The 22,914-nt window shown below is 52.3% G+C and overlaps 6 protein-coding genes across 6 annotated transcripts; 2 read left to right on the top strand and 4 right to left on the bottom strand.

Moving 5' to 3' along the window:
• Positions 1-1,408: 1,408 nt before the first annotated feature.
• COL26b_009862 (uncharacterized protein) lies at positions 1,409-2,782 on the top strand (the record flags this gene model as incomplete). The annotated part of the gene is made up of 1 exon (XM_053182577.1): positions 1,409-2,782. The coding sequence occupies one exon, from the start codon at positions 1,409-1,411 to the stop codon at positions 2,780-2,782; it is 1,374 nt and encodes a 457-aa protein (XP_053033483.1).
• Positions 2,783-6,560: 3,778 nt separating this feature from the next.
• COL26b_009861 (uncharacterized protein) lies at positions 6,561-8,299 on the bottom strand (the record flags this gene model as incomplete). The annotated part of the gene is made up of 7 exons (XM_053182576.1): positions 6,561-6,702; positions 6,807-6,886; positions 6,953-7,302; positions 7,352-7,448; positions 7,499-7,561; positions 7,614-7,694; positions 7,766-8,299. 7 exons carry the CDS (start codon positions 8,297-8,299, stop codon positions 6,561-6,563), a joined length of 1,347 nt encoding a protein of 448 aa, XP_053033482.1.
• A 993-nt stretch (positions 8,300-9,292) lies between these two features.
• COL26b_009860 (uncharacterized protein) lies at positions 9,293-10,388 on the bottom strand (the record flags this gene model as incomplete). The annotated part of the gene is made up of 3 exons (XM_053182575.1): positions 9,293-9,404; positions 9,565-10,312; positions 10,373-10,388. 3 exons carry the CDS (start codon positions 10,386-10,388, stop codon positions 9,293-9,295), a joined length of 876 nt encoding a protein of 291 aa, XP_053033481.1.
• Positions 10,389-11,318: 930 nt separating this feature from the next.
• COL26b_009859 (uncharacterized protein) lies at positions 11,319-12,594 on the top strand (the record flags this gene model as incomplete). The annotated part of the gene is made up of 4 exons (XM_053182574.1): positions 11,319-11,519; positions 11,579-11,854; positions 11,910-11,983; positions 12,033-12,594. 4 exons carry the CDS (start codon positions 11,319-11,321, stop codon positions 12,592-12,594), a joined length of 1,113 nt encoding a protein of 370 aa, XP_053033480.1.
• Positions 12,595-15,745: 3,151 nt separating this feature from the next.
• On the bottom strand, positions 15,746-16,222 carry COL26b_009858 (uncharacterized protein; the record flags this gene model as incomplete). The annotated part of the gene is made up of 1 exon (XM_053182573.1): positions 15,746-16,222. The coding sequence occupies one exon, from the start codon at positions 16,220-16,222 to the stop codon at positions 15,746-15,748; it is 477 nt and encodes a 158-aa protein (XP_053033479.1).
• A 2,595-nt stretch (positions 16,223-18,817) lies between these two features.
• On the bottom strand, positions 18,818-19,174 carry COL26b_009857 (uncharacterized protein; the record flags this gene model as incomplete). Its single annotated transcript, XM_053182572.1, has 1 exon — positions 18,818-19,174. One exon carries the CDS (start codon positions 19,172-19,174, stop codon positions 18,818-18,820), a length of 357 nt encoding a protein of 118 aa, XP_053033478.1.
• Between the last annotated feature and the right edge of the window lie 3,740 nt (positions 19,175-22,914).

Below are 22,914 nucleotides of genomic sequence, written 5' to 3'. Positions count from 1 at the left end.
TGTCCTCAGCCGCTCAACGTACAACAGAGGACTTTAACTCGATATCTCAGCGTATCTGTACCATTGGCTGTGTCTCAATGAGGATACAGCCGGCGAATAGTCCATTAACGTTGGGTATCCATGAGTAGTCCTGTGGCGGTCAGTAGAGAGTCAGAATCGATATATTAATCGCTCATGACGATGTTGTTCTGTGGGTACCTCCATACATGTAAGTAAATGATTCCGATTTCCAACTTTCGAGGCGCAAGCTTCGCACACCGACCTGTCAAAATATGGGATCAGCCTTACGAGAGACACGGTTAGGGGTAATAGGAGCTGTGCCGGTTGCTCCAACATCCAACGCGCTCGATGGCAAGTTGATAACTGTTGCTTTGCGGTCCGTAATAATTCTAGGTGTTATTGGCAGCGGTGGTGATGCGTTGCAACCCACCACACACGGTGTTCATAGCCTCCCCGGGATACCCTGGCAATTAGACAACGTGTTTGTAGCTGGCATTATGATTCGTTGCTTGGCTTAACTCCTCGACAATGGGCTTTTCTCGGGCCGTCTCAACCAGCGGGTGACATGCGCATCCTCTCTTCCGCATACCGCGGGAATCGATTTTCAATTGCCGAACGTCTAATTGAGACTCAATTACACCTTTTCTACGTCTATCCCAGCTGTGCCACTGTCAAAGCTTTGCTAAGCATTGTGTTATTAGATGTTGTTGTATCTCCCACGTGATGAACGTCTCGGCGATGGAGGATAAACCACGGCGCTGGATATTAAGTCAGCGGAATTTCGGTCCAGAGTTCAAGAGAAACCAATCAATCGCTGGACCAGACTGTCCGACGGCAAATGATTTTCCCGTCTCACGATCAGTGGAGGAAGCCTTTTGACCCTTTTCGTCAGTTTGCCAAGTGATGGTGAGATGGAGTGCATGCGTGCCGTGTCGGAGAGACTATTTTTGTCTGGGCAAAGTAGATTCTACCCGCAACTTTCGAAGGCGGGCCCGGTCGATTGATCTCTTTTTTGCGGTGTTGTCTCGATCCCTCTCGCGGCGTTGAAGTCGGCGTCGGTGGAGCCGGAATTGTGGTGGGTGTGCTCCGAGTCAATGACCTGGCTCAGCCCCATATTGGCACGCTTTAAAGCCGTGCTCCTTCATATAAAAAACGCGCTGAAAATGCAGATCAAATCTATGCTCCTGAGTCAAAATAATGAAAGGCTTATCTTTCGGTACATACGGTGACAGACTCACCTGACGTCACCTTAACTGGTAAACTTAGACATCGTCGTAGAGTACAAATCTCAATGAGCACCCAACCCCAGATTCTCATGAAGTGGTAGACAAGGAACCAGGTCTGACTCTCATTTACAATCGTCCTTCTTTTTTGCTTTTTGTTTTTTCAGTTATTGCCTTTTATTGCAATGGCATTCCGATCGTTTCTCACCGTCGGACTGCTTGTCGCTGCAGTGGCCGCCATCTCTCCAGACGACGTCCTCGTGACCCGCCAGACGTTGGACTGCTCTCCAGATTCAGAGACAGGCCTCAAGCTCGAATGCTGGGCGCAGCTGAATGTAACCGACTACATCACGAAGTGGATTGCCGAAAACGGCACGAAGGCGGACTGCGATAATTTGGGATTCGCCCAATGTTTTCTGGCCTTCAATGGCTACGGCGGCCGAACCTGCGACACACTCACTCGCGACACCTGCGGGGCTTTCGAAACTGCTGGTGTTGCTGCCAACTACTACTCGCCTCAGCAATTTTACACTCTTTGGAACATCTACGCAATTTCGCAGTTCTTTAACCAGTTTTCAGAGGCCCTCTGGAACGGACATTCGCTCGCTGCCGACACAATCGGGGATATCGTTGCCACCGTTTCCCCGTCTACCGACCCACAGGTTCCGAGCACTCTATTGTGGACTTCGATCTCCGGCGGTTTTTGGATGGCCGCCGTCGGTGCTTTCGCCAACCCCCTTTTGGCTGGAGTTGCTACGGGCATGGCTGTTGTTACCGGCATGAGCTCGTTCTTCATGACTTCGGTTTCCGGCTCTTCCAACTCTCGCTTCATCACGCTCGGCAAGATCGGCAGCGAGCTCGCCCAGCTTGTCATTGACTACCAAGGTAGCCTTGAGAACGCCCTGAAGGAGCTTCAACACAACAGCACCCTCTTTATTGCTGCCACTGAGCCCGGTGGTTTCAGCCAACGTGCTGTCACCAGCTTGAACCTTCAAGCCACCGAGCTTTACCACGATCTACAACTTTTTGTCCTCTCACAAGCCCTCAAGGCAAACGGCATCGTCTCTGCCCGCTCAACCAATGTGAACGCGCTTGATTTTGCACCCCAGACGAACGGACACATCTCATGCCCCGGACTTGGCCCCGCGGGCAACTGTTACCAATTCTGGATTGATCCCGACACGGGCAGCTCCTACGCACTACACAACCCTAAGGAGTGGAAGAACGACTACGTCGATGTTCTGAACAAGATCCACGACAAGAGCTGGGCGAACCTGAGCGAGATCTTCAAGGTTGAGGACTGCCAAGGCAAAGACCCCAGCTTCGACGGCACCAGCAAGGTGACGTGCTTGGCATCGCATGGATGGTGCGAGTATGCCTACGACGGCCAAACCACCGTCACCGAGTCCAGGACAGCCAACAAGCAATTCACCAACTGCAACAACGATAAGTCATGGGGCACTCTCTGCAACTGGATGAGTGGCGGTCTTGTCCTTCCTGTGTCTTATCTCGGACCTCTGCTGAAGCTCGGTGAGCTAGCGTGGTGCAGAGAGTATTAAGGGGATTGCAGGTGCGAATGGAATGCAGTAATGGACTGCAAGCGCTGGCTCGTCCGTCGTCGATCGTGAATCCACTGTCAATGTAAATAGTTATCCTCTTCATACAATGTACATGAACACCCCAGTCTCAGATTCTCCATGTGTCCAATCCTAAAGATATTTGAATGCACATCTGACGTCTGACAATGCCGGTGGGAGGATAAGTATGAAGACCAGAAGCAAATGGGGGTTTTCGCATTCACCCCGCACAATGTCAACGGGGTTGCCGAGATCGAGATAAGAACATCTTCGCATTCGGGTCCCGTGCCTTGACGGCCCCACATGGCGACATCCATTGAGAAAGTCGCGTGGTCGGAAAGTGTTGCACTGCAATTACGCAGTGGCAAGTGGACTGAATTGTCTAAAGTGCATGTACTGCGCCGCACCTAGATCCGTCACCGAGGCAGGATAAGCCGCCCGACACGTTGACTGATATCATGGCGGAGGTCCTTGGCACAGTCGTCGGAGTCATCTCGCTCGGCATCCAGGTGAGCTCGGCAATCGGTGCGTATATCGAAGGAGTCCAGTGTCGCAAAGATGGAGTTGAATCAACCATTCGGCATCAGAGGTCCCTTCAAGTACTTTTGGTACAGATCGGATCTCTCGAAGATCAGCTTTTGAAGTCGTCTATCACAAACACTGCGGCCTTAGAAGAGGCTTTGAAAGCTGCAGACGCCCAAATAGTACAGCTTGAGGCCTTTTTGGACAACGTCCTCATCCAAGACTCCTCTCCATTGTTGAAGCCGGCCGGCCAAACGTTACGGGACCACAGGAAGAAAATACTCTATCCTTTCCGCAGAGGCCAGTTGAATTCTCTGGACAAGAAGCTCGAGGCAGCAAACATAGCTCTTCAATCGGCTCTACAAGTGATGGAACTGTATGGATTCCATCGAAGATTAGCATCGTCATTGCTTATGCTTTGCAGGGAAATTTCAATCAGTACATAAGCTTCTGTCTACCAGATTCATGCGAAGACATCGACTACAAATGCATTGCTGCTCGACATCAAGAAAAGCATCGATTGCGACACTTCACACAGCCAACGCAATAGCCCACTGACCAAGGGAGATGTTGATGAGTTGAAATCTGCGATAGAAGCCTTAGTATCCACGAGCTCTGACACTATGTCGACTCTGCAGAGGCTGGTATCAAAGCCGGATGCCTTAAGAGTGATCTGCGACGGGGTAAACAAAAAGCAAGCAAGCCACTCAATGCCCCAGCTCGATAGAATACTCGATGTCAAAATGGATGACGACGGCGCCAACCATTACTCGAGCTTGTACTGCAATTGCGATACTAGACGCCGTATGAATCGTAAGACTTTGCGGGCGGGGTCAGCCTTTCTGGTGAGGGAGGTTGTTCTGGAAAGGCCCCATACCCCTCTTTGCCCTATGAGTGCCTCTACTCAGGAACAAAGCAAGTGGTCTGCTGGGATCTCTGCAAGGTTGTTGCGGGGGTTAGTCTCAGTAGCGCTGACCTTTACCACATCCACAACTTCTGGAGCTGGTGGCTTTGCTATCTCGCCGTGTTTTACTTATCTTCCGGTAAGAGACACGAGCCCTGCGCAACAGGCCATTCTGTTGCTTAGAAGAGCTTTAAAAGAGAGAGTGTGGAGCGACCAGGACGTCAAAGGTCTGGAGTCCCACACTATCAAAGCCATTCAGGTAAGCTTTAACTCTAGGACCTCATCACCCTTCGACATTGGCAGTACCGGAAACACATTATTGCACGACGCCCTAGATGTCAGGACCAGAAAAGACTATAATCTGCCGAACGAGATTGTGGCGTTCTTGGCTAGTGCTGGCGTCCCACGCGACCGCCCAGACCGAAAGGGCATGTAAGTAACAGCCACTTGGCTTGAAAGCACAGGGTGTTGATACAATCATAGTTACCCCTTCCAAGCCGCTTTTGGATCAGCGTTCTACTCGCCATGGCCAACAAGACAAATCGTAGACATACTTTGCCCAGATGACGGTGTTTTGGCACTTGATATCCGGCAAGCAAAGTCATCGGTAAAAGGCTGCTACATTTTGACTCAACATACTGAAATAATCCGCCAAAGCTCTAAGCTTGCTGGATGTAAGAGATAGTCGACAATTTAAGGAAATAATTGCTGATGATAGATAGTGTACATGGGTCATCCCTCGGAAGCAATTGTTTTGCGGGACGAACTAGCCTTGAAACACGCTCTGGATCGCAACGTGTCTTTGTCGGACTTGGCTACATATGATGCCTTTGGCAACACCTCTCTTAACCACCTAGTCGACTGGCCAGCAGGCTTCAAGCTTGTTCTCAATCGATTTGGCAGAGAGATGTTCCATGCGCGTGGCGAAACCTTGATGCTGCAATACGCATTATTTAGGAGTGGTAGCATCTGCCGCAGCGAGCGTTCGACCAACTGCCCGGATGACTGCCCGTGTTCCAATGGGGTAAAGCTTATTCTGGATGCCGACGTTGAATGTATTGCCAAAGCCACAAGTGGAATGCATTGGATGATTTCCCTGATACTTGCATCTAATAAGGCCCGGGAAATGGTTGTTGGACGTCTGAAAGATGTAAGACAGGAGTTGAAGGAGATCGCAATTCTTCTTTTGGCGCCAGAAGAAATCGAGAAATGGGACCTTCGATGTCCCAAAGTCCAGGATCAGCACACGAGAAGTGTTATTGCCGCCCTCAAACGAAGGGGAAATGTTGTTCCTCGTGCGCTTGAAACCGACGACAACGTTACCGATGAGAAAGTATGGTCAGTTCACCTCCATCTAGCTTGTTATGACGGCGACGCAGCCCCGGCGGCAGAAACCTTCTATCGATACGGTTTTCGTGACATAGACTTGCCAGACTCGAACGGCTACACCCCGATAGCCCATCCAGCCCGTCCCAGCTATGCAATTTAGCTGCTTCAACATGGAGCAAAACTACATGCTCGTATTCCGGGGATGGTTGAGGGGTTTATTGTAGCGCACAGGCTGTCCACATGTTTCATTGGAACTCATCACCCGCCGACTTTGGAGGCGTTCAAGACGATATTTCGCTATTTGTGTGAACCCTGGTGTCTTGACGCATGCGTCTGTGGCTGTTCAAGTAGAGGATGTCATCCTTTTACGGGTATGTGGACTGGGATGTTTAGCCTACTCCGCCCTATGGACCAGTTCGCACCGTCAAAACACCTAAAAGCAGCGAAAGTCCATGTGTGCGATATTGCAGCTCTTGTCGAGTCAATTGAGATGGACTCAGAACATTTCAGATCAGCCTGTCTGAGGGCATGTACGTTTGAACTGTTGCCTTTGGCACACACATGCTGCAATGAGTCGGGGAGGGAGGTACATCCAGAAGAAAGGCTTGAGATATGGGATGAAGACGCTCTGGAGCTCGATCGACTAGAAGCTCTTATCGAGGAGTTTGAAACAGAGTTTGCCAAAATGGGGTGTTCTCTGACCAAATTCATGGAAACGTATTGGTCGGAAAGAATGGGATTCGTGCTTCGCGAGATTGAGTGCCAAAGGCTTAGGGAAGACGAGATTCAGAATATTGAGGCACTGGGCGTGTCGCTACAGATTCAACACCGCGACAACGACGTCGAGGAAGACCTTTCTGAAGTGGGCTATTGGTACCGGAAGCTTGATACATTAGTTGTATAACAGCCTCGGCGTCTTGTCCACCTCCTGTTGAAAATAGCAACCAGAGGAGCATAGCTTGGTAGCTACTAATTATCGTCAAGCGAGAAGAGCTCATGCATCCCCTAACCATTAGTGTTATCCCTTTCTCCATCTGTTCCGGAGGTGCAGTTGATCTGCAACAGGTTGTTATCCAAGTTCTTGCACTCATACACAGGAGGTTTTCCGCTCGGCACGGTGACTGTGACGTTTTCGGCGCGAATGTTGCTGCAACGCTGAATAATCAGGTATCAAGTCAGTACCTATCCGAGACTGTGATGTAAATGCTCAATGATCTGGGTTAACTTACGTCTGGGGCACTGCAAACTAACGTCCCGGCCTGGGGGTCAAGCTTTGCCGAGGTCGTGCCGTAAATGTTCTTGAGGGTGATATCGGTGATGGTCAGGTTGGCCTTTGGAGAAATCCTGGGTTAGCACGTAACTTCAAGCATACGTCAATGCAGGGAAATGAAGCTTACCGGGTGCTCTTCGCAGAGAGTCTGGTTCTTTTGGCCGTAGCACTGGGTGATTGTGATGGCACGATCGTTGTTGATGTTCTTGAACAGATCATACGTAACGTTCCTGACACGACCGAGACCGCCACCTCCGTTGAGGAGAGTCTGGAAAGAAGACTCAATCCCTGGCCAAACTTTGATGCGGGCAGCATCGCTAGCGTCAGCCATGGTGATGTTGTAGATGTAGAGGTTCTCGACAATATCAGTCTCGCCCTTGTATTGACCGAGAGATCCAACGCTGATGCCGTGTGACCCGGTGCAGTCAAGGTTCTGGATGACGACGTTCGAGCTGTTCGGCTTGAAAGACACGCAGTCTAGAGAGGATCAGTCGCGTTCCCAAATTTCAGTAACCTGAGAACCCACCGTCGGTGTTGATGATGTACGAGTCCTGAATGACAACTCGATCGGAGCGATACGTGTCCCATCCGTCTGAGTTGGCGATCTTGGTGCTGTTTGTGCTCTGTATGATGTCAGGAATGCAGATAAAACTGTGAAAGGCTTGCTACAAACCTCTGCTCTCAGATCCATGTTGCTGATGAGAACATCAGTGCTGTTCGCAATCAGGTTGAACCACTGCATATTTCAGTCATTAGTGTTTAAGAGAGAACATCTTTCGGGATCTTACGTTCGGCGGATTGCGCATGCGAAGGTGGGACATCGTGGCTCCCTTGACTCCCTCGAAAGAGAACAGCATGGGCCTCAGAAGCTAGGGCAGAACAAAGTCAGCCAAATGAATTCTGAAATACTTCGCCATCCATACTCCAAGCAACCACTTACACTGCTGTTCGTCTGGATCGCGACCCAGTAAGCTTGGCCACGACCATCAATGACAGACTGATCGTTGCTCAAATCACCGTAGATGTTGATGTCCTCTCCTCCAAGCTTCCAGAAGACTGACTGATTCTGGAAGGCGAACTTGAAGCTGTTGTCGGCCCAGTAATAAGGGTCATCGTTGAACTCAATGGATCCGGTGATGACCACGTCAATGTGCTTCAAGAAGGTGAGATCCAGGGGCGAGCCGATGAGGTAAGACTTGTCGAAGACAACGGTGCCACCATCGTTGCACTTCTTGAAGGCGTCCAGAATCTTGGGCGCATCGTCTCGCTTCTCTCCACAGCCAGGCTTGACGTAGCAGTACCGGCCCTTCTCTCGGGGAGGAGAGTGAGGCATGTCCCGTCCGGTGTTGTAGGGAGCTGGCACAACATGAGGACGTTCGGGAAGGCTCGGCTTCGGCGAGGCAACTGATGCGGCGGAAGACACCGGTAGCAGCGCAGAGGCCGCGGCCAGAAGGCTCAGTGCAAGAGAACGCATGGCTGCAACCGTTCAGCAACAGATGGGGAGATTGAGGTGAACAACGCAACGACCACCAGGCATCGCTCATTATTCGTCTGAAGTTTCCATCTTCATATATAACAATTACTCGGAAATTATCCAACTCTAATTAGGTTTAGGTAAGGTACCACGCCCAGAGAATCATAACATCATCTGTCAATGTCCAGCGCAACGATACGCGGAAGATTTGTGGGGTCATGTAAAGGTTGTTCGGTTCTGTCGGTGAAAATTCTCGCGGAGCCAGGGGCAATCTTCTCTGCTCAATCTTCCGCCCACGGCGACCTGGTCCCCCGTTCTGACTGTTGGTCGAACTGGTTAAAATGCCCTACGGCTGAATCCTGGGACCACGCGGCCCCGCATGTCCAACCCCGCGCGATGGGGGAGTGAGATGCGGAGAAGCTTACTGAGGGGGATGGATAAGCGTGTGGCCACTGAGGGTTTTCCGCTTGATGAGCCGAAATTAGTGTTGAGGAGTGTTCGTGAAGCATCCTTCCCAAGCTACCGGGATCATGCTTCTTTGTGGGTTTGTCGGTGTGAAAGGGTCGCTCGCACACCCTTGGTGTCGAGGTCCCCGACTGCGACGAAGAAGTCGTGTTTACAAACAACGTCGTCGAGTGTTGTTTCAAACATTTCCCAATCGAATCTGCGAATGACCGTCGCCGTGGCCAGATACAACTCAGCATAGGCAAGACTGAGAGCGGTGTCAGTGGAAACTCCCTCGAAGATGTTTGTCATGGAAGGGTTCGGCTTACTTCATGCCAAGACACTGCCGACTACCTTTTCCGAATGATACGAGGTACTTGTCTAGCCTCTTGCCCCGTCTCTCCGCTTCCAACCACCTCTCGGGCTTAAAAGTCTGAGGCTCCGGGAAAATTGTCGGGTGCATCAAGACGAAGTATGGGGTTTCTGATACGGGTGTCTGCGATGCGATTAGTGGTTGGCGGGGCAGGTGTGGTGATCCGGGGCAGTAGCTTACCCCTGCCGGAATGACATGTTCACCATACTGGATGTCGTGGTGGGCGATGCGTGGTAGACGAGTCGTAACTCCATATGAAAGTCGAAGCCCTTCACGAATGACGGAGTTCTGTAGAGAATCAATGAGAAACAAGGCATATGTTTTGCACGATGCGAAACCCACCAGATAAGGGAGCTTCTGTAAGTCAGCCCAACACAGAATCTCCGTGGCTCTTGGCATCGCCGCATCAATTTCTTCTCGTAGCCTTTTCAGTGTATCGGGCACATACTTCAGATAAAAGAGGATTCGAGTGAGGGTTTGGGCTGTTGTCTCAGACCCTGCGCCAGTCAAAATCTCCGCCTCGTCGCACAACCTCTGCAAGGTCTTCTCTTCTGGGGGCAAGTCGCTGTCGCGCAGCATATGAAAGATGGTTCTCGAAGCAGCCCCAGGCTGGCTGTCCTTTCCGTCTAAAATTGGCTCAACCTGTTGTTTAACACCCGCTTGCCAGCGAAGTAGATGGCCAACTGATGGGTTCATCGCAGAAACAACTGACAAGGGCAGTCTTTTCATGACCGGCAACATCCAGGGAAATTGCCGACCAACAGCCCCGCCTTCAAACGCCCCGATGATGGTCTCTTTCCATATCAGTTTGAAGTCAGGTTCGTCCAGGTACTTCCGATCATTCGCAAAGGCGTAATCGCATATGATGTCCATCGTCAGCGCCATGAACGCGGCATCAAGACGGACCACTTCGCCCGTCTGCGCGATCTCGCCAAACCTCGCCGAGAGCTTCTCCACCTTGGACCGGATCAGCGGCTCCAGTTGGGTCACGGAGCGGACCGAGAAGAATGGATTCAGAGCCCCGCGGCGCAGCCGGTGCAGATCATGCGGCACAGTCGAGAACGAGCTGCCGTCCGCGCCGGCGAGATTGGTCCACCACCGATACTTGTCGGACTTCCTGTTAGATGAGTAGAGTTCATCGTAGAACTCGGGATCAATGATGTGCAGCTCATATGGGTTGATTCTGACAATGGGCCCTGTGCCGTGTTAGAAGGTGACACAATGACTCAGGGGGCTTTAGGGGTTCTTCTACTGACCGTATTTCTTGTGCATGTCCTCGATGCGCCAGATGAATGTCCCTCGCTTAACCACATCCCAGTAAAACTCACTCCACAACGTCAACGCTGCAAATATGGGCCCTGGAAATTTGGACAGTGGTGAAAAGAAGACCCTTCGAATCGCGCTGATAACGAAAACCAGCAAAGGACCATCTCCAAACAGGAGGAGAATCACGCTCCAATCCATCATCTTCCAATTGTGGTCCAAATATGACATGCAAGGGATGCTGCAGGATACTGGATCACTGTCCTCGCAAGGTGACCAGTGAGATTTTGAACAGTCTAAGACCTGGTGTCGATGACCCCGCTACCTGGTTGAGGCATGGCGTGACCCCGCGAAAAATCATTGAATTCCAGCGGTGAAAACGCCATTACCATGTGACTGGCAAGACGCTATCGAGCCGCCATTCCTGATTCCTCTCAGTTGATACCGCTAGCAGGGTTCAGCGTGGAGCAGAACAAAACCTTCTTAGACGCTCCCAGCATATCGATTGGTTGCAGTCGGCAATGGCACGAGTGACGAAGGAAGCATTCAGCAGACGACTTTCCATCACCATTTTGATCCCGCTCGATGCTCCAATGCCCTCCCTGGGGGAAGCTGATGGCCTGTCAGCAATTGTCATCCAATCATCACAAGCGTTATCTTCGTGTCGTGTTCCCTGACGCCACATGGCGAGCCCCGTTGATCCTTTCGGGCCCGAAGACTGCCAGAAAACGATGTCACCTCCCTGATCTCATGTCCCCACGAAGTCAGCATTTCCCCCTCCTTGCCACTTGTTGTGAATCTCAGTAGCTGCGTACTGTTTTTGCCCTTTACCTGAGCCAGGCTATTGAATTTACAGGCCAAGATCGACAAGTTACATGTCGTCTAGTCGAGCTACTGAACGGCCATTTAGCAGCATTTGGGTATCCGGCTCATTCGATCATGACCTACACAACAGACGAACCCTTACGGGCCACCGATGCCGCCGGCTCCCCGAAGTCAATCAAGTCGGCGGGGTCCCGAGCCGGCACACGCTCCCCGCGATCACCACCGCAAGCTTCAGGACCCGGGTCCCCTGCTGGAGCTGCTGGAACAGATGAAGCTGTCGAAGCAGAAGACACTCATCCTGAGTTAGAAGCTGAAGTGCGCTATTTTTCCACCTAATTAGGGTTGCGACCAAACTGACGAGTCTCACTTCGCAGTCTGATCTTGGTAGCGACACCGCTTCCAACTATGCCAGTGACGTTTCCGATACCTCGAGTGCGACATCTTCGATCTTTGACTACGAATATGAAAATGGGCGTCGGTACCACGCATACCGAGCTGGACAGTATCTCTTGCCCAACGATGAGACCGAGCAGGAACGCCTTGACATGACACATCATGTCTTCTTATTGACTCTGAAAGGCGAGCTTTGTGCAACTCACTTGGATAATCCCCAAAAGATCCTCGATATTGGCACCGGCACTGGTATTTGGGTTTGTCTTTTAAGACACCGGAAATCCCACAGTTTTACTAACTCGAAATTCTCAGGCCATTGAGATTGGCGACGCGTTCCCTTCAGCGGAGGTTACTGGAACGGACTTGAGTCCGATTCAACCGATTTGGTGAGTTGCGGCGCTGTCGATAGCTGGATCTCCTGTCTTATATCGATAGGGTTCCACCAAATGTGCGCTTCGAGATTGACGACGCCACCCTAGAGTGGACATTTCCGAAGAACCATTTCGACTTCATCCACGCGCGTACTCTTGCTGGCGCGGTGCAAAACTGGCCAGCTCTCATCCACCAATGCTATGAACACATCAAGCCGGGAGGCAGCATCGAGATCTCGGAAGGCAGAGCCAATTTCTTCTGCGAGGACGACACTCTCAAGGGGGACTCGGCAACATGGCAGTGGCTTAGCGAGTTCAGGAAGCTGAGCGCCCCGCTGGGTTTTGACATTGCCCCTGCACTTCCTGACATGCTAAAAAGCGAAGGCTTTGAGACCGTGAATTACATGCAGAGAGTCGTCCCCATGGGTACTTGGCCCAAAGACCGAGAGCTGAAGGAAATTGGCCGGTGGTTCAGAGTCCAGTTCCTGGAGATGGCTTTGGAAGCATACACTCTTGCCTTGTTTACCCGTGCCGGTAACTGGAAGAACGAAGAAGTTCAGGTTCTACTGGCTCTGGTGAGAGAAGAGCTCAAGTCGGATAAGATACACTTGTACACCTACACGTAAGGCTTCCTTCCTTGATTACACCGAGACGACGCTGACCGAAAAAGTGCCTTCGTCACCGGAAAGAAACCTTTAATTGCCGCATAATCTCTAAGGAACAGGCAAGACCGATCACAGTTCTTAATGAAAGACATGCGGACATATCCTGCATAATTTTAGCGATGATGTTTATTTTAGAGACCGCCTATTTTTCCTGTGCTAGAGCGATTATCTTTCCTGTGGCTATACTCTAATCACTCCACCACCATTGACGCCGTCGCCGTTGTCTTCGTCGCTTCTATTGTTATCATCGTCATAGTCGTCCTCATGGACGCTGTCGCTACTATCGCTTTCGATAGTAGTAATTAAGTGCACAGGAAATATAGCCGCGCAGACACAGGAAAATTAGGCGATCTCTTATTTTATCAAGCGATTAAAAAATATCAGGCGGTCCTAGCTTTCGGGCATACCGTAGTCCAAAGGCTCGTTGCCGTTCAACGGCACAAAAAATGAAAATTCGATTCTTGGAGTTGGGTATCAGTCACAGACAAAAGAAACCACCTGTTTAGCTGCTCTTCTAGCCCCAAACACTCAATTCAATCTCTTGTATCCATTGGCGTCACTGGCCCAAGCAACCACAACTTCAAAAAAGATCCACCGCAATGAATAAAGATCAGCCATCACTGCGCTGCATCTGATAACAGAATAGTCTTGAGAACCCGATAATTGGGTCGCGAAACCATTGGCCAGCATGAAGCCAGCGTAACGTATCAAAAGAATTAGAGCCACGGCTCAGCGGTCAGGTTGAGTCCACCGTGCTTGGTAATACGGATTTGGCGCTGGCCGCTCTGTACGGGGAGGGCCGTTGACCTTAACCCTTGGTCTCTTCGGTCCGAATTTGACGGCAGGCTCTTGCCAGCCCTTCTTTTGTGTCCGCCTAGGACCATGCTCGTTTACAACCCAGGGCTCATGCTCATTCACTGTGAATGGCGGCCGGGCCGGTGCCGTAGGATAAGGCGGATAAGGCATCGGCTGGCGACGAGGTCTTCTGGCGGGCCTTCTGTTCCAAGGGAAGAACGCAGGCGGCGGTGGTCGTGGCGGCGGCGTTTTGACTGAGTACTCAGAATATGTAGTCGTTGTCTCATCGTCGTACATGCCAGTGTACGATATATGTCTTGGTTTCGGACGATTCATGAGGCAATAACAGACGATCAAAAGGATGGTAACGACGCCGACGATGCCACCCAAGATCGCGCCAATTTGGGCGCTTGATAGAGACCCGCTTCCCCGGCTCGGGGGCGGCGCCTCCGCCGTCGGGGTTGTGGCGACCGGTGTTTCCGGGATATCAGCGCCGGGAACCGGAGTGGGGTCTCCGGGGCCGAGCGTGACGTATGTGAGAAAGGTGGTTGCCGGCCGTCGAATGGTTTGTGTAATCACGTGGACGCCTTCCTCGTCCTGTTGTCGGGCAGCAAGACCGAGGAGGCCGCCGATGGGCTGCGAGATCGGAGTAGGGTAGATATGCATGCTGACGAAATCACATCAGGTTGGCTGATGAGCTGCCGTCTCTCTTAAGTCAGGTACCGAAAGGCAAAAACGAAGCGACGAACTGGGCCAACGCAGAGGCGGGACAGATTGACACATGGATGAACACCAGCCTGAAAGCCACGAAAGAAAGGAGAAAGTGCAAAAGCTCGTCTTCTTATTCACAACGAAGCTTCAAGCAGGCTGTGGTCCGCGGCCTGACTAGCTTCTCATCCATCTCACCCTGGCGTAGTGCCCGCACTGCCTGCTGGCTGCCTGCCAAGGCACAACCAACTCACACGTTCTATCGCCAGACTTGCTATGCAGTAAGGCACACACGAACGCGCGACTCCCCACGAACGGGCTGCAAGTATTACTGCAGCGCGACACACCCCTCAAGGCCCGAAGCGCACTGGGCGAAAGACACAACCAAGACGCGACTAACCTTGTTTTGACACCCCTACTACCCATAGCCGAAGCATCGATGTTGCACAGCTTGCGCCTGACACATCCGGGCCAGCTGCAAAGACAACACGCGGGCCATCAAGGCTGGCCAACGGGAGACCGACAGCGTGGTGTCATAAGCTCGCAAGTGTGCCCACATGATTTTCTGCCAGTCAACATTTTGCGATAAAAAAAACTGGAAACCTGAGTGATCATGAGCAGATCCACCAATCGCGCGAGATGGTTGGGCTGAGCTGCATGGCTTTGGGGGTACAAACGAGCCAATACGGCGGAGTTGGGGACAACCACCAGCAAGTACCGCGCAGAAAGTCCATCGTAAACACACCCACACGGGGTGCGGCCCGTCTCTCTGGTTCCGTGGTGTGCGGATACCATGGGTGGGCAGAGTGCTCATGTGGTTAAGTACGAGTGAGACAGGTGTATATCAACCACGACGACTTCTTAGTTGCTGACCCTCTTTCGCATGTGCGAATTTGGCCCCCAACAAGTCGATGTCGGACGGATAACACGGGCATTAGTGCTCATCATGCAGGCAGCAACACGTTTGCTCGGTTCTTGGTGTTGTTTACTGTTATCGTCACGTTCACTGCTGGTTGGATGACAAATTCATGAACAGAATCCCGACGAAGTTAATTTGCTACCTCAACGGGTGATGCGATGCCGGCCTCATCGCTACCAATTTCCAGGTGTCGTCACGTCCTTGATCGTGCTCGATCGATCCCCTGCACCCGCGAACCCAAGGCGTCATTTTTTCCAAACTCCCCCGAAGAACTCCCGCCTGATATTACAAAAATGCCCCAAATAGGAAAATAAGAGTACCTGAACGAAATTACATCGTGCCATGTTGTGTTTTGCTGGTGTCGGTGGTGGTGCCAGGAAGCAGCGCTGCGCGGCGCGCGGAGAGGCCGGAGGAGTTTTTTGTCCGCGGTTCAAAATGACCAAAGAGTAACAAGAATTGCGTTCGATCATTGGGGCCAGGCGAGCGAACTTCAAACTTCTCTGACAGAGTATCATTGGCAGCATCTGTGGATCTCGAGTCAGCGCCTTGCTTCTCTCATGTGTTTAGTTTCGTCGTAGTGCGCCGACCAACGACACGAGCAGGAGAATGACTTACTTATACTTCGATCGGACTTTAGAAAGATTATGCGACGGCTCTCCCGCAAGAAAACACACAAAATACACGGTCCCCTTACTCTGCTGCTGCGCGGTTGGGTTGCGCGGCAGCCGTCGGGTTGTTGTCGACAATGATACCGACGCCGGCTCCACCCTCTCCGTTTCCGAGTTGCACCTTGGGGCCCTTGGTGAGAGCGGCCTCAGCAAAGGTGAGGGCGCGGTCGAAGCCGCTGGCCTGGCGCTTTTGCACCTTCTTGACATCACGTCCGGCCACAATGCCGGTTCCTGGGGCTCCGGCGGCGGCGGCAGCAGCGGCTGCTGCACCCTCCCCGCCGGCGGCGCCCTCCTTCTTTCCACCGCCAGTTCCCTTGCCAGTTGTTCCCTTGCCTCCGCCGGCAGCGCCGCCTTCGGCTCCTCCAGAGAATGTGAGCGCACCATCACCGACCACCAAGGCAGGCGAATAGGCACCGAGGTTGATGTTCAATGGGGCGGGGGCGGCGTTGACTCCCATGGCAAGAACAGCCAGGGTCATGAGGGCGTTGGTGATCTGCATGTTGGCGGGAGTATTGGAAGGATTCGGATAATAAGAGGTATAGTTGTTTTATCGGCGCAGCCGTTGGTATCTTTCTTTCCCCAAGAGGATTATTAAGGTAGTATTGAATGAAAAGGGTTTTCCGTCAAGGAGATTGAGAAACGAACAGCACAGCTGAGATAAAGGAAAAGAGAAGAAAGCAGGCAAAAGCACACGCGTCAACGAGTGGCAAGGCAGCGGGAGGGAGAGCGTAATGAATGAAATCTCCACGACATGCCAAGAGGTGGTTCAAATACTAGACATAAACGGAGTCAGGTTCGTGGAGTCGCATCGAGAGAGTGTGATGGATGGCGGGAGGAGAAAAAGCTGACAGGCCTGCTCGTCCAGAGCTGCGACGGCATCATGCGTGTCAAGACCTGCGGGTGCCAAGACCAAGCGGCTCTTGCAAAAATAGAAGCTCGGTGCAGGGTGCCTGGTGAGAAGAGATGATAGGTCCAGGGCGATCTTAGCATCTGGCACCCGGGCTCAGAGTAAATGGGGGCAAAAGAGCCGCGTCTTGCCAGGGACCAATGTGGTATTGTTGGTAGGCATGTTGCGACGGGGAAGAGTGTCTGAGCGGAGGTGAAACAACCCAAGTCCCAAGACTGCCAGCGACGGGGGCACCCCGAAACCATACAAACTCTTGGCAAAAGATCTCGAGGTGCTCATTGCTCACCGAGGTTCAGCTCTTCAGGTGGTTTACTGCAAAACCTCTCTCTGATGGCTTCCGTTTCTGGTGAGTTGTAAAGATAGATGAAGCCGCGACGTTTTGAAATGTGGGCACGCGGGGGTCCAACTAGGGACGAGATCTGCGACCCTGTCACATATCAACGGCTGCAGCACCGTTTTGGCTATTGAATGTCCGGAGGCAGATTCGTGGTGAATTGCATTTTCCGGGAAGCAATATCGCTCGTGAGACTTGGCCAAGCCTTTCCTGAAGCCAAGAGCGTTTCCCAAGAGATGGCCCGGTGCATCGATCGGATTACCAAGGCCACTCCAAGACTTCCAAGAGATCTCTCGCGCTCCCATTGCTACAGTGAATGAGGTTTTCGCTTGTCATTTAGATTAATACAGTACGAGGGTATGCTTTCCCTCTCCCGAAAGTTGTTTCCCAGGCGCTGCTACCATAAAGGATTGATTGGCCCGGGATGTTTCTGCGCGGCCGCTATGGAAACCTACTCGTACACCGACCCGGGCCGACGGAGTCAGCGAACGCACATGCTAAGCCGGGTTGGTTCTTCGGAGCAGACATTGGCAGCGCCGATCCGACATGACACGGATCAGGACGAAAGAGTAGAATGTTCCGCTAATTGCAAAGGAGGGATTTGAAGCAAACGAGCAAGCTAGCCGCCCTGGTCTTACGTGACACTCAAAAGTGTGCATTGACTGAGCGCTAATAAGGGACAATGTCGCTGATCCTGTCTGGACAATTGCCCCGGAGTGCTATCGGGGCCCTCCCCTGTCTGTCCTTGTAACGGGCGGGTTACCGACGGCAGAAACACATTTTGAAGTGGAACCCCAGTGCCCGCGATCTGAAACCCCCGAATGAAAACACCATTTACAGGCAGCTTCCAAGTTTTTCGAAGCTCAAGCTGACTGAGTCGTTCTTTGTATGCAGCCAATGGCCTGCTCTGATTAGGGGGTAAGAGTCGTGCAGCTATGCAATATAGCATGTTTTGTGTAGCTTAGTGAGCAGCACGACGTCAATTGATGCAGTGTAAGACGCCTGCAGAAAGGACTCAGGATCAGTTCCAGAAGAGCCTCAAGATTCAGCAGAAATGTTCACATGCGCTTTTCATGTCATACGGGGTTGCTTGGTCTGATAATTCATCAACTCTAAACGTAATTGTCTATGCTAAAATTCATGGTTATCTCGCGGATGTTGCGCTGCCCACATCTCCGTAAGTCTGGGTGTTGTATTCACCTGAACCACGGCACCTCCCTTGATGGTTGTCATTTTGACTAGCCCGGTCTAGGTGGGACGCAATCACCTATGGCGACGTCTTGATAATCAATCGGAGTGGCGAACTTGGTCAATCTCTCCTTTATCCCCAGGCCGTCCGTCCCAGACTCAGATGCGTCTGGCCAGGCTGGGCATCCACAGTTGAGCTAACGTTTCACATGAACCAGTTGGCGAGAAGAGAAAAAATAGCTGCAACCAGTTTCAAGACTGATGTTCGGACCTCCTACAATCCGGGACAATGGGCATGCCTATCAGCTGCTCCTCATCCCACGTGTTGGCATGGCGACATCAAGCAAGACATCGACGCCATTTGCCAATGTCATTGGCATGTTCATCCAACCTCCACATCGATTGCAAATTCTCCATGTCATTAATGATACACCAACCTCAAAGTTGCGATGATAACATGTTATCGATGACGTGCAGAATTGTGTCTCCCATGTTCACCAAGCACACAGAGACATGGGGCGCTTTCTGCACGAAAAGCAATGGTATTGACCAATTTGTTCTGCCGGTCCCAAGTCTATGATGAATTACACAAAAGAAACCCCTGGTCTCATCTTCCCTCTGCCTTTCTCGTTGCTTTGCCGCACCATACAAGATCTACCAACCTCCTACACCTCCCTCTTGCGGTCAGGAATGATAGCCTTGGCACTCTGTGGAGGGCTAAACTTTTGAGGCTGTAGGTTCGTGTACTTCCGGTAAACCTCAGGATCCCTCACCACATCGGCCAAAACATCAAGAAACTTCTGCAACTCCGGCACCTCGACATAATCGCTGCAGTCTCTCTCATCCTGCCGCGCCGCATCTACCGCTGGAGTCCATTTCACCATCGCCTGCTGGTCATTCACAATCTCGCGGACAAGCTTCCTGCTCAGTCTCTCGATACGCTTGATCCGACAAATCTTGCAGCAGCTCGGATTCGCACCGCCCTCGGGTATCGTGAGAGGAACCTTGCTCATTTCGTCCATGTTCCTAGGCATCGGATGTCCAACCCTTCCCGGAGCCAGACAGCTCTGGCCACAATTCGGGTACTTTCCAAGAGGCTCCTTGCAAATGGGACACTGTGGCTTTCGTCCGTTCGGATTGCTGCGGCGGCCATCGACGTTGGCGCAAATACGGATGCAACACTCCATGCACAACATATGCCCACAGTGCAAGATCTTGCCCAGGTTCCGGCTGGTGCTCTCAACAGCCCTCATTGACGTCGCGCATACGGGGCAGACCACCGTGAAGTTGTCGAGCGCCGCGTCTGAGGTGAGGTTTTGTCGGAGTTCTGGCCAGAACACGTTCCCCTCGGGACCGGCATTTACCGTCGAGGCGGATTCCCGCCTTGCTGGACTCCTTGAACCCATTCCGCCAGATGGCCGTACGGTCCCGCTAGAGATGAGTTAGCCTGGTCCTGAAAAATAGATATTGGACGTACCTGTAGAAGATGACTGACGACTGCTGCCCGACGCAACAGAACCGGATCGACTGTGTGAAGATCGCCTAGAACTACCAGATCTGTGAGAACTTGAAGAACGTCCAGATGCGACGGACCCCCCGGCCGTAGAACCCCCAGCAACGGACCCAGCGACGGAACCCCTGGGGCGGGATCCGGCCATTGAGATTGAATCATCTTCGATGACGGTCCGCCCACCATCCCAGAGCGAGCCTGCAATGGACTCGGGCCCCCGGAGCATAGAGAGTGCGATCGATGGTGCTACGGATCCAGCAACAGAGCCCGCGACGGAGCCTCGACGTGATCCGGACCTGGAGCCTCCGGACCTGGAAGGTGAATACCGAACTGTAGAAGGAGCGACGGAGCTGGAACCTGTGATGGACCCATATTGTGATCCAGCCATAGACCCATAGTGCGATCCGGCGATAGAGCCATATTGTGATTCGGCGGCAGGCCCATACTGTGATGCAGTGCCGGAACTATAATACGGCGGCGTGGCAGTAGGGACTCGATCACGGGGATATCCGTCTCGGTCGAGGTGCTTTACCTCGAAAGGAGGCACTCCAGGAACCCCTGGATGCATATAGGTACCACCTCTACTTGGCTGTGACATCATGTACGCATCGTAAGCGCGTTCCTCCTCAGTACTACTTTGATCGCTACAGACAGTCATGGTACTCGGGCCGTTGACGTAGATAACATCTGATCGACTAGAAGTTGTCGACTGGGGACCCTGAGTAGCCCCGCTGGAAGATTGGGCGTGTTCGAGATTAAGGGCGCCGAGCGCGGCAGCGAACTGGTCAATGGATAATCCAGCGATGAATTGAGACGATCCAGGGCGAGAGCTTGTGCCGCTGTGTCCACTGTATCCAGAGTATCCTGTCATGCCGGACGTAACTGAGGTGGGCGCTCGGTGAGAGTGAGATGAACTTGGGCGTTGGGTGCTTGCCGAGCTGTAATGAGAGCCAACGCCAGACGCAACGGATGGTGCCCGCTGAGTGCTGGCTGAGCTGTAATGAGAACCGACACCAGATGCCACCGACGGCGCTCGATTAGAATGAGAAGAGCTTGGGCGTTGAGTGGTGACTGAGCTGTAGTGAGAGCCAACACCAGAGGCTACCGAGGGTGCTCGATTAGAGTGAGACGAGCTCGGCCGCAGGGTGCTCGCTGAGCTGTAATGAGAGCCAGCACCAGATGCAACGGATGGTGCACCTGACGCTGAGCTGTAATGCGAGCTGTACGCAGACGCGACAGATGGTGCCCGATTCGAGTGTGAAGAGCTGGGCCTTTGAGTGCTGGCTGAGCTATACTGAGAGCCATGGCCAGATGCTATCGACGGTGCTCGATTCGAGTGAGATGAGCCTGGGCGTTGCATGCTTGTTGAGCTGTAATGAGAGCTGTGACCAGATGCAACTGATGGCGCTCCTGACGTCGAGCTGTAATGCGAGCTGTATCCGGATACGACTGAGGGCGCCCCGGCGGCAGACGGAGAGTATCCGCTATGATGAGATCCATGGCCAGATGCAACGGACGGTGCTCCTGATGTCGAGCTGTAATGAGAGCTGTATCCTGATGGAACAGATGCCGGGGCCGGAACACGTCGAGAACCGCTGCTGTAATGAGAGCTGGAGGCCGATGCGACCGAAGCAGGTGGCGGAACAGACCGAGGAGGGTTCGAAGGAGTAGCTCCGGTGTTCCCCGGCAAGGGTTTCCAACCCGGAGGAAAGACACCTCCCGGGCAGAGGTGTTGATATTTCAGTGCAGTTGCCTCCGGCAAGGGTCGCGGGTCTTGGGGGCAGCCGGGATACCATCCAGGGGGTTGGGAAGCCATACTGAGAAGGGAAACTTACTGTGTTTTGGTTGAGGAGGTCGAGTTGAATTGTGGTTTGATACTCTTGTTGTGTCTTGAGTCGGCGAATTCGATGTTTTGTAATTGAGTGACGAGTTGTTGACTGAAGTCTCAGCCTAGAATTGCGTCGCTTTAATATTCTCTTGAAGTCGAGAAGACTCACCTTTGTGCCAGCAGTTGCCTCGATAAATTTGACTCCCTTCGTTTTCCATTAGACTCGAGTTCTTTGTTGTTGATGGCATTCTCGTCTTCTTTTGCCTGAAATAATAATCTTCAATGCAATGCATCCAGGTAACAGTCCACGATAGAACATATTGTCCTCGAATAGAAATTGCCCGACCGAAGCCAGGGGGTATCTGTCATAATTGCACAGAAACCCATCCTCTTCCGGAAAGGGTCCCATTCGTTCTTGCAGATTGTTTGCCTCTCCCTCATTTGTTTCTTTCAGCCTGGGATGATAGAAGATACACAGGCAACTCCTTTAGTGCCGGGCCGCGAGTCTTTGAGACTGGAAGCTGAGCTGGTCTCACAAATCCGGAAGCCTCCAGGGCTCTTCGAAGCATCTGCAGCCACTTGATTCTTATCTCTCAGATTCTTCCAGGCTATTGACTACTACCTACCAGGCACATTTCTCTTCGGAATACATCGTGGGTTCCAGAGCCCCATCATGATGCTGTTTTTCGGGGCGGTCCCCCATTTTGCCAAGGGTTGGGGCGAGAACAGGCGGGTCGTGCCACCAAATCTTGGAAGGCCGTTCCAAGACATTGGCGCACACTCGCCAGAGTTTCGTTTTCTCAGACACGCACCAAAACAATGGGAAACCGGATGCCAAATCCCTTGGCCGTACCACAAAACCCCAACTTCCAGGTCTCCTAAGAAAGAAGCCGGCTAAGGCATAGCGAAGCGTCTGGGCAAACAGACAGCCATGCTCTACTAATAATGTTCGCCCGGAGCCGAAACACAAAGGTGCATTCCCCAACTGTGGAACCCGCCCAGCCGCCGGCGCGGTGGACTTTCAGCGGGAATTATGTTATGAAAACTCAAAACCCAGCACAGGTGCCGTCATCGAGTTCCCGTTTCAGTTCAGCCCTATGGCGAAATACAGTCCATTGACGTCAATATGGAATTCCGAAGGGCCGGCTTCGCTCTTGGACGGCTCATTTATGGTCACTTGGCTCTTGGGGTTTTCGCATGGCAACGCGTCACTAAAGAGGAATGCAGATCATCTTGGAGGGAGCTCGAGTTTTTAAGTAATGAGACTCACCTGTGCCTGTCAATCGACAGCGCTCCCCCGCAACTTTCTTCTGCTGCCACCCTACCAAACCTCACAATCAGGTCACCTTTAGTAATTGAGTCCTTGTTCACCCTACGTTAGTGCAAACAAAGAAAACCTCCGATTGCGTCCAGCAATATCCAAT

This window comes from Colletotrichum chrysophilum (genome assembly GCF_026319265.1).
Source record: "Colletotrichum chrysophilum strain AFK26 chromosome Unknown scaffold_99, whole genome shotgun sequence".
Classification (NCBI taxonomy): domain Eukaryota; kingdom Fungi; phylum Ascomycota; class Sordariomycetes; order Glomerellales; family Glomerellaceae; genus Colletotrichum; species Colletotrichum chrysophilum.
This window is presented reverse-complemented; position numbering and strand designations above follow the sequence as displayed.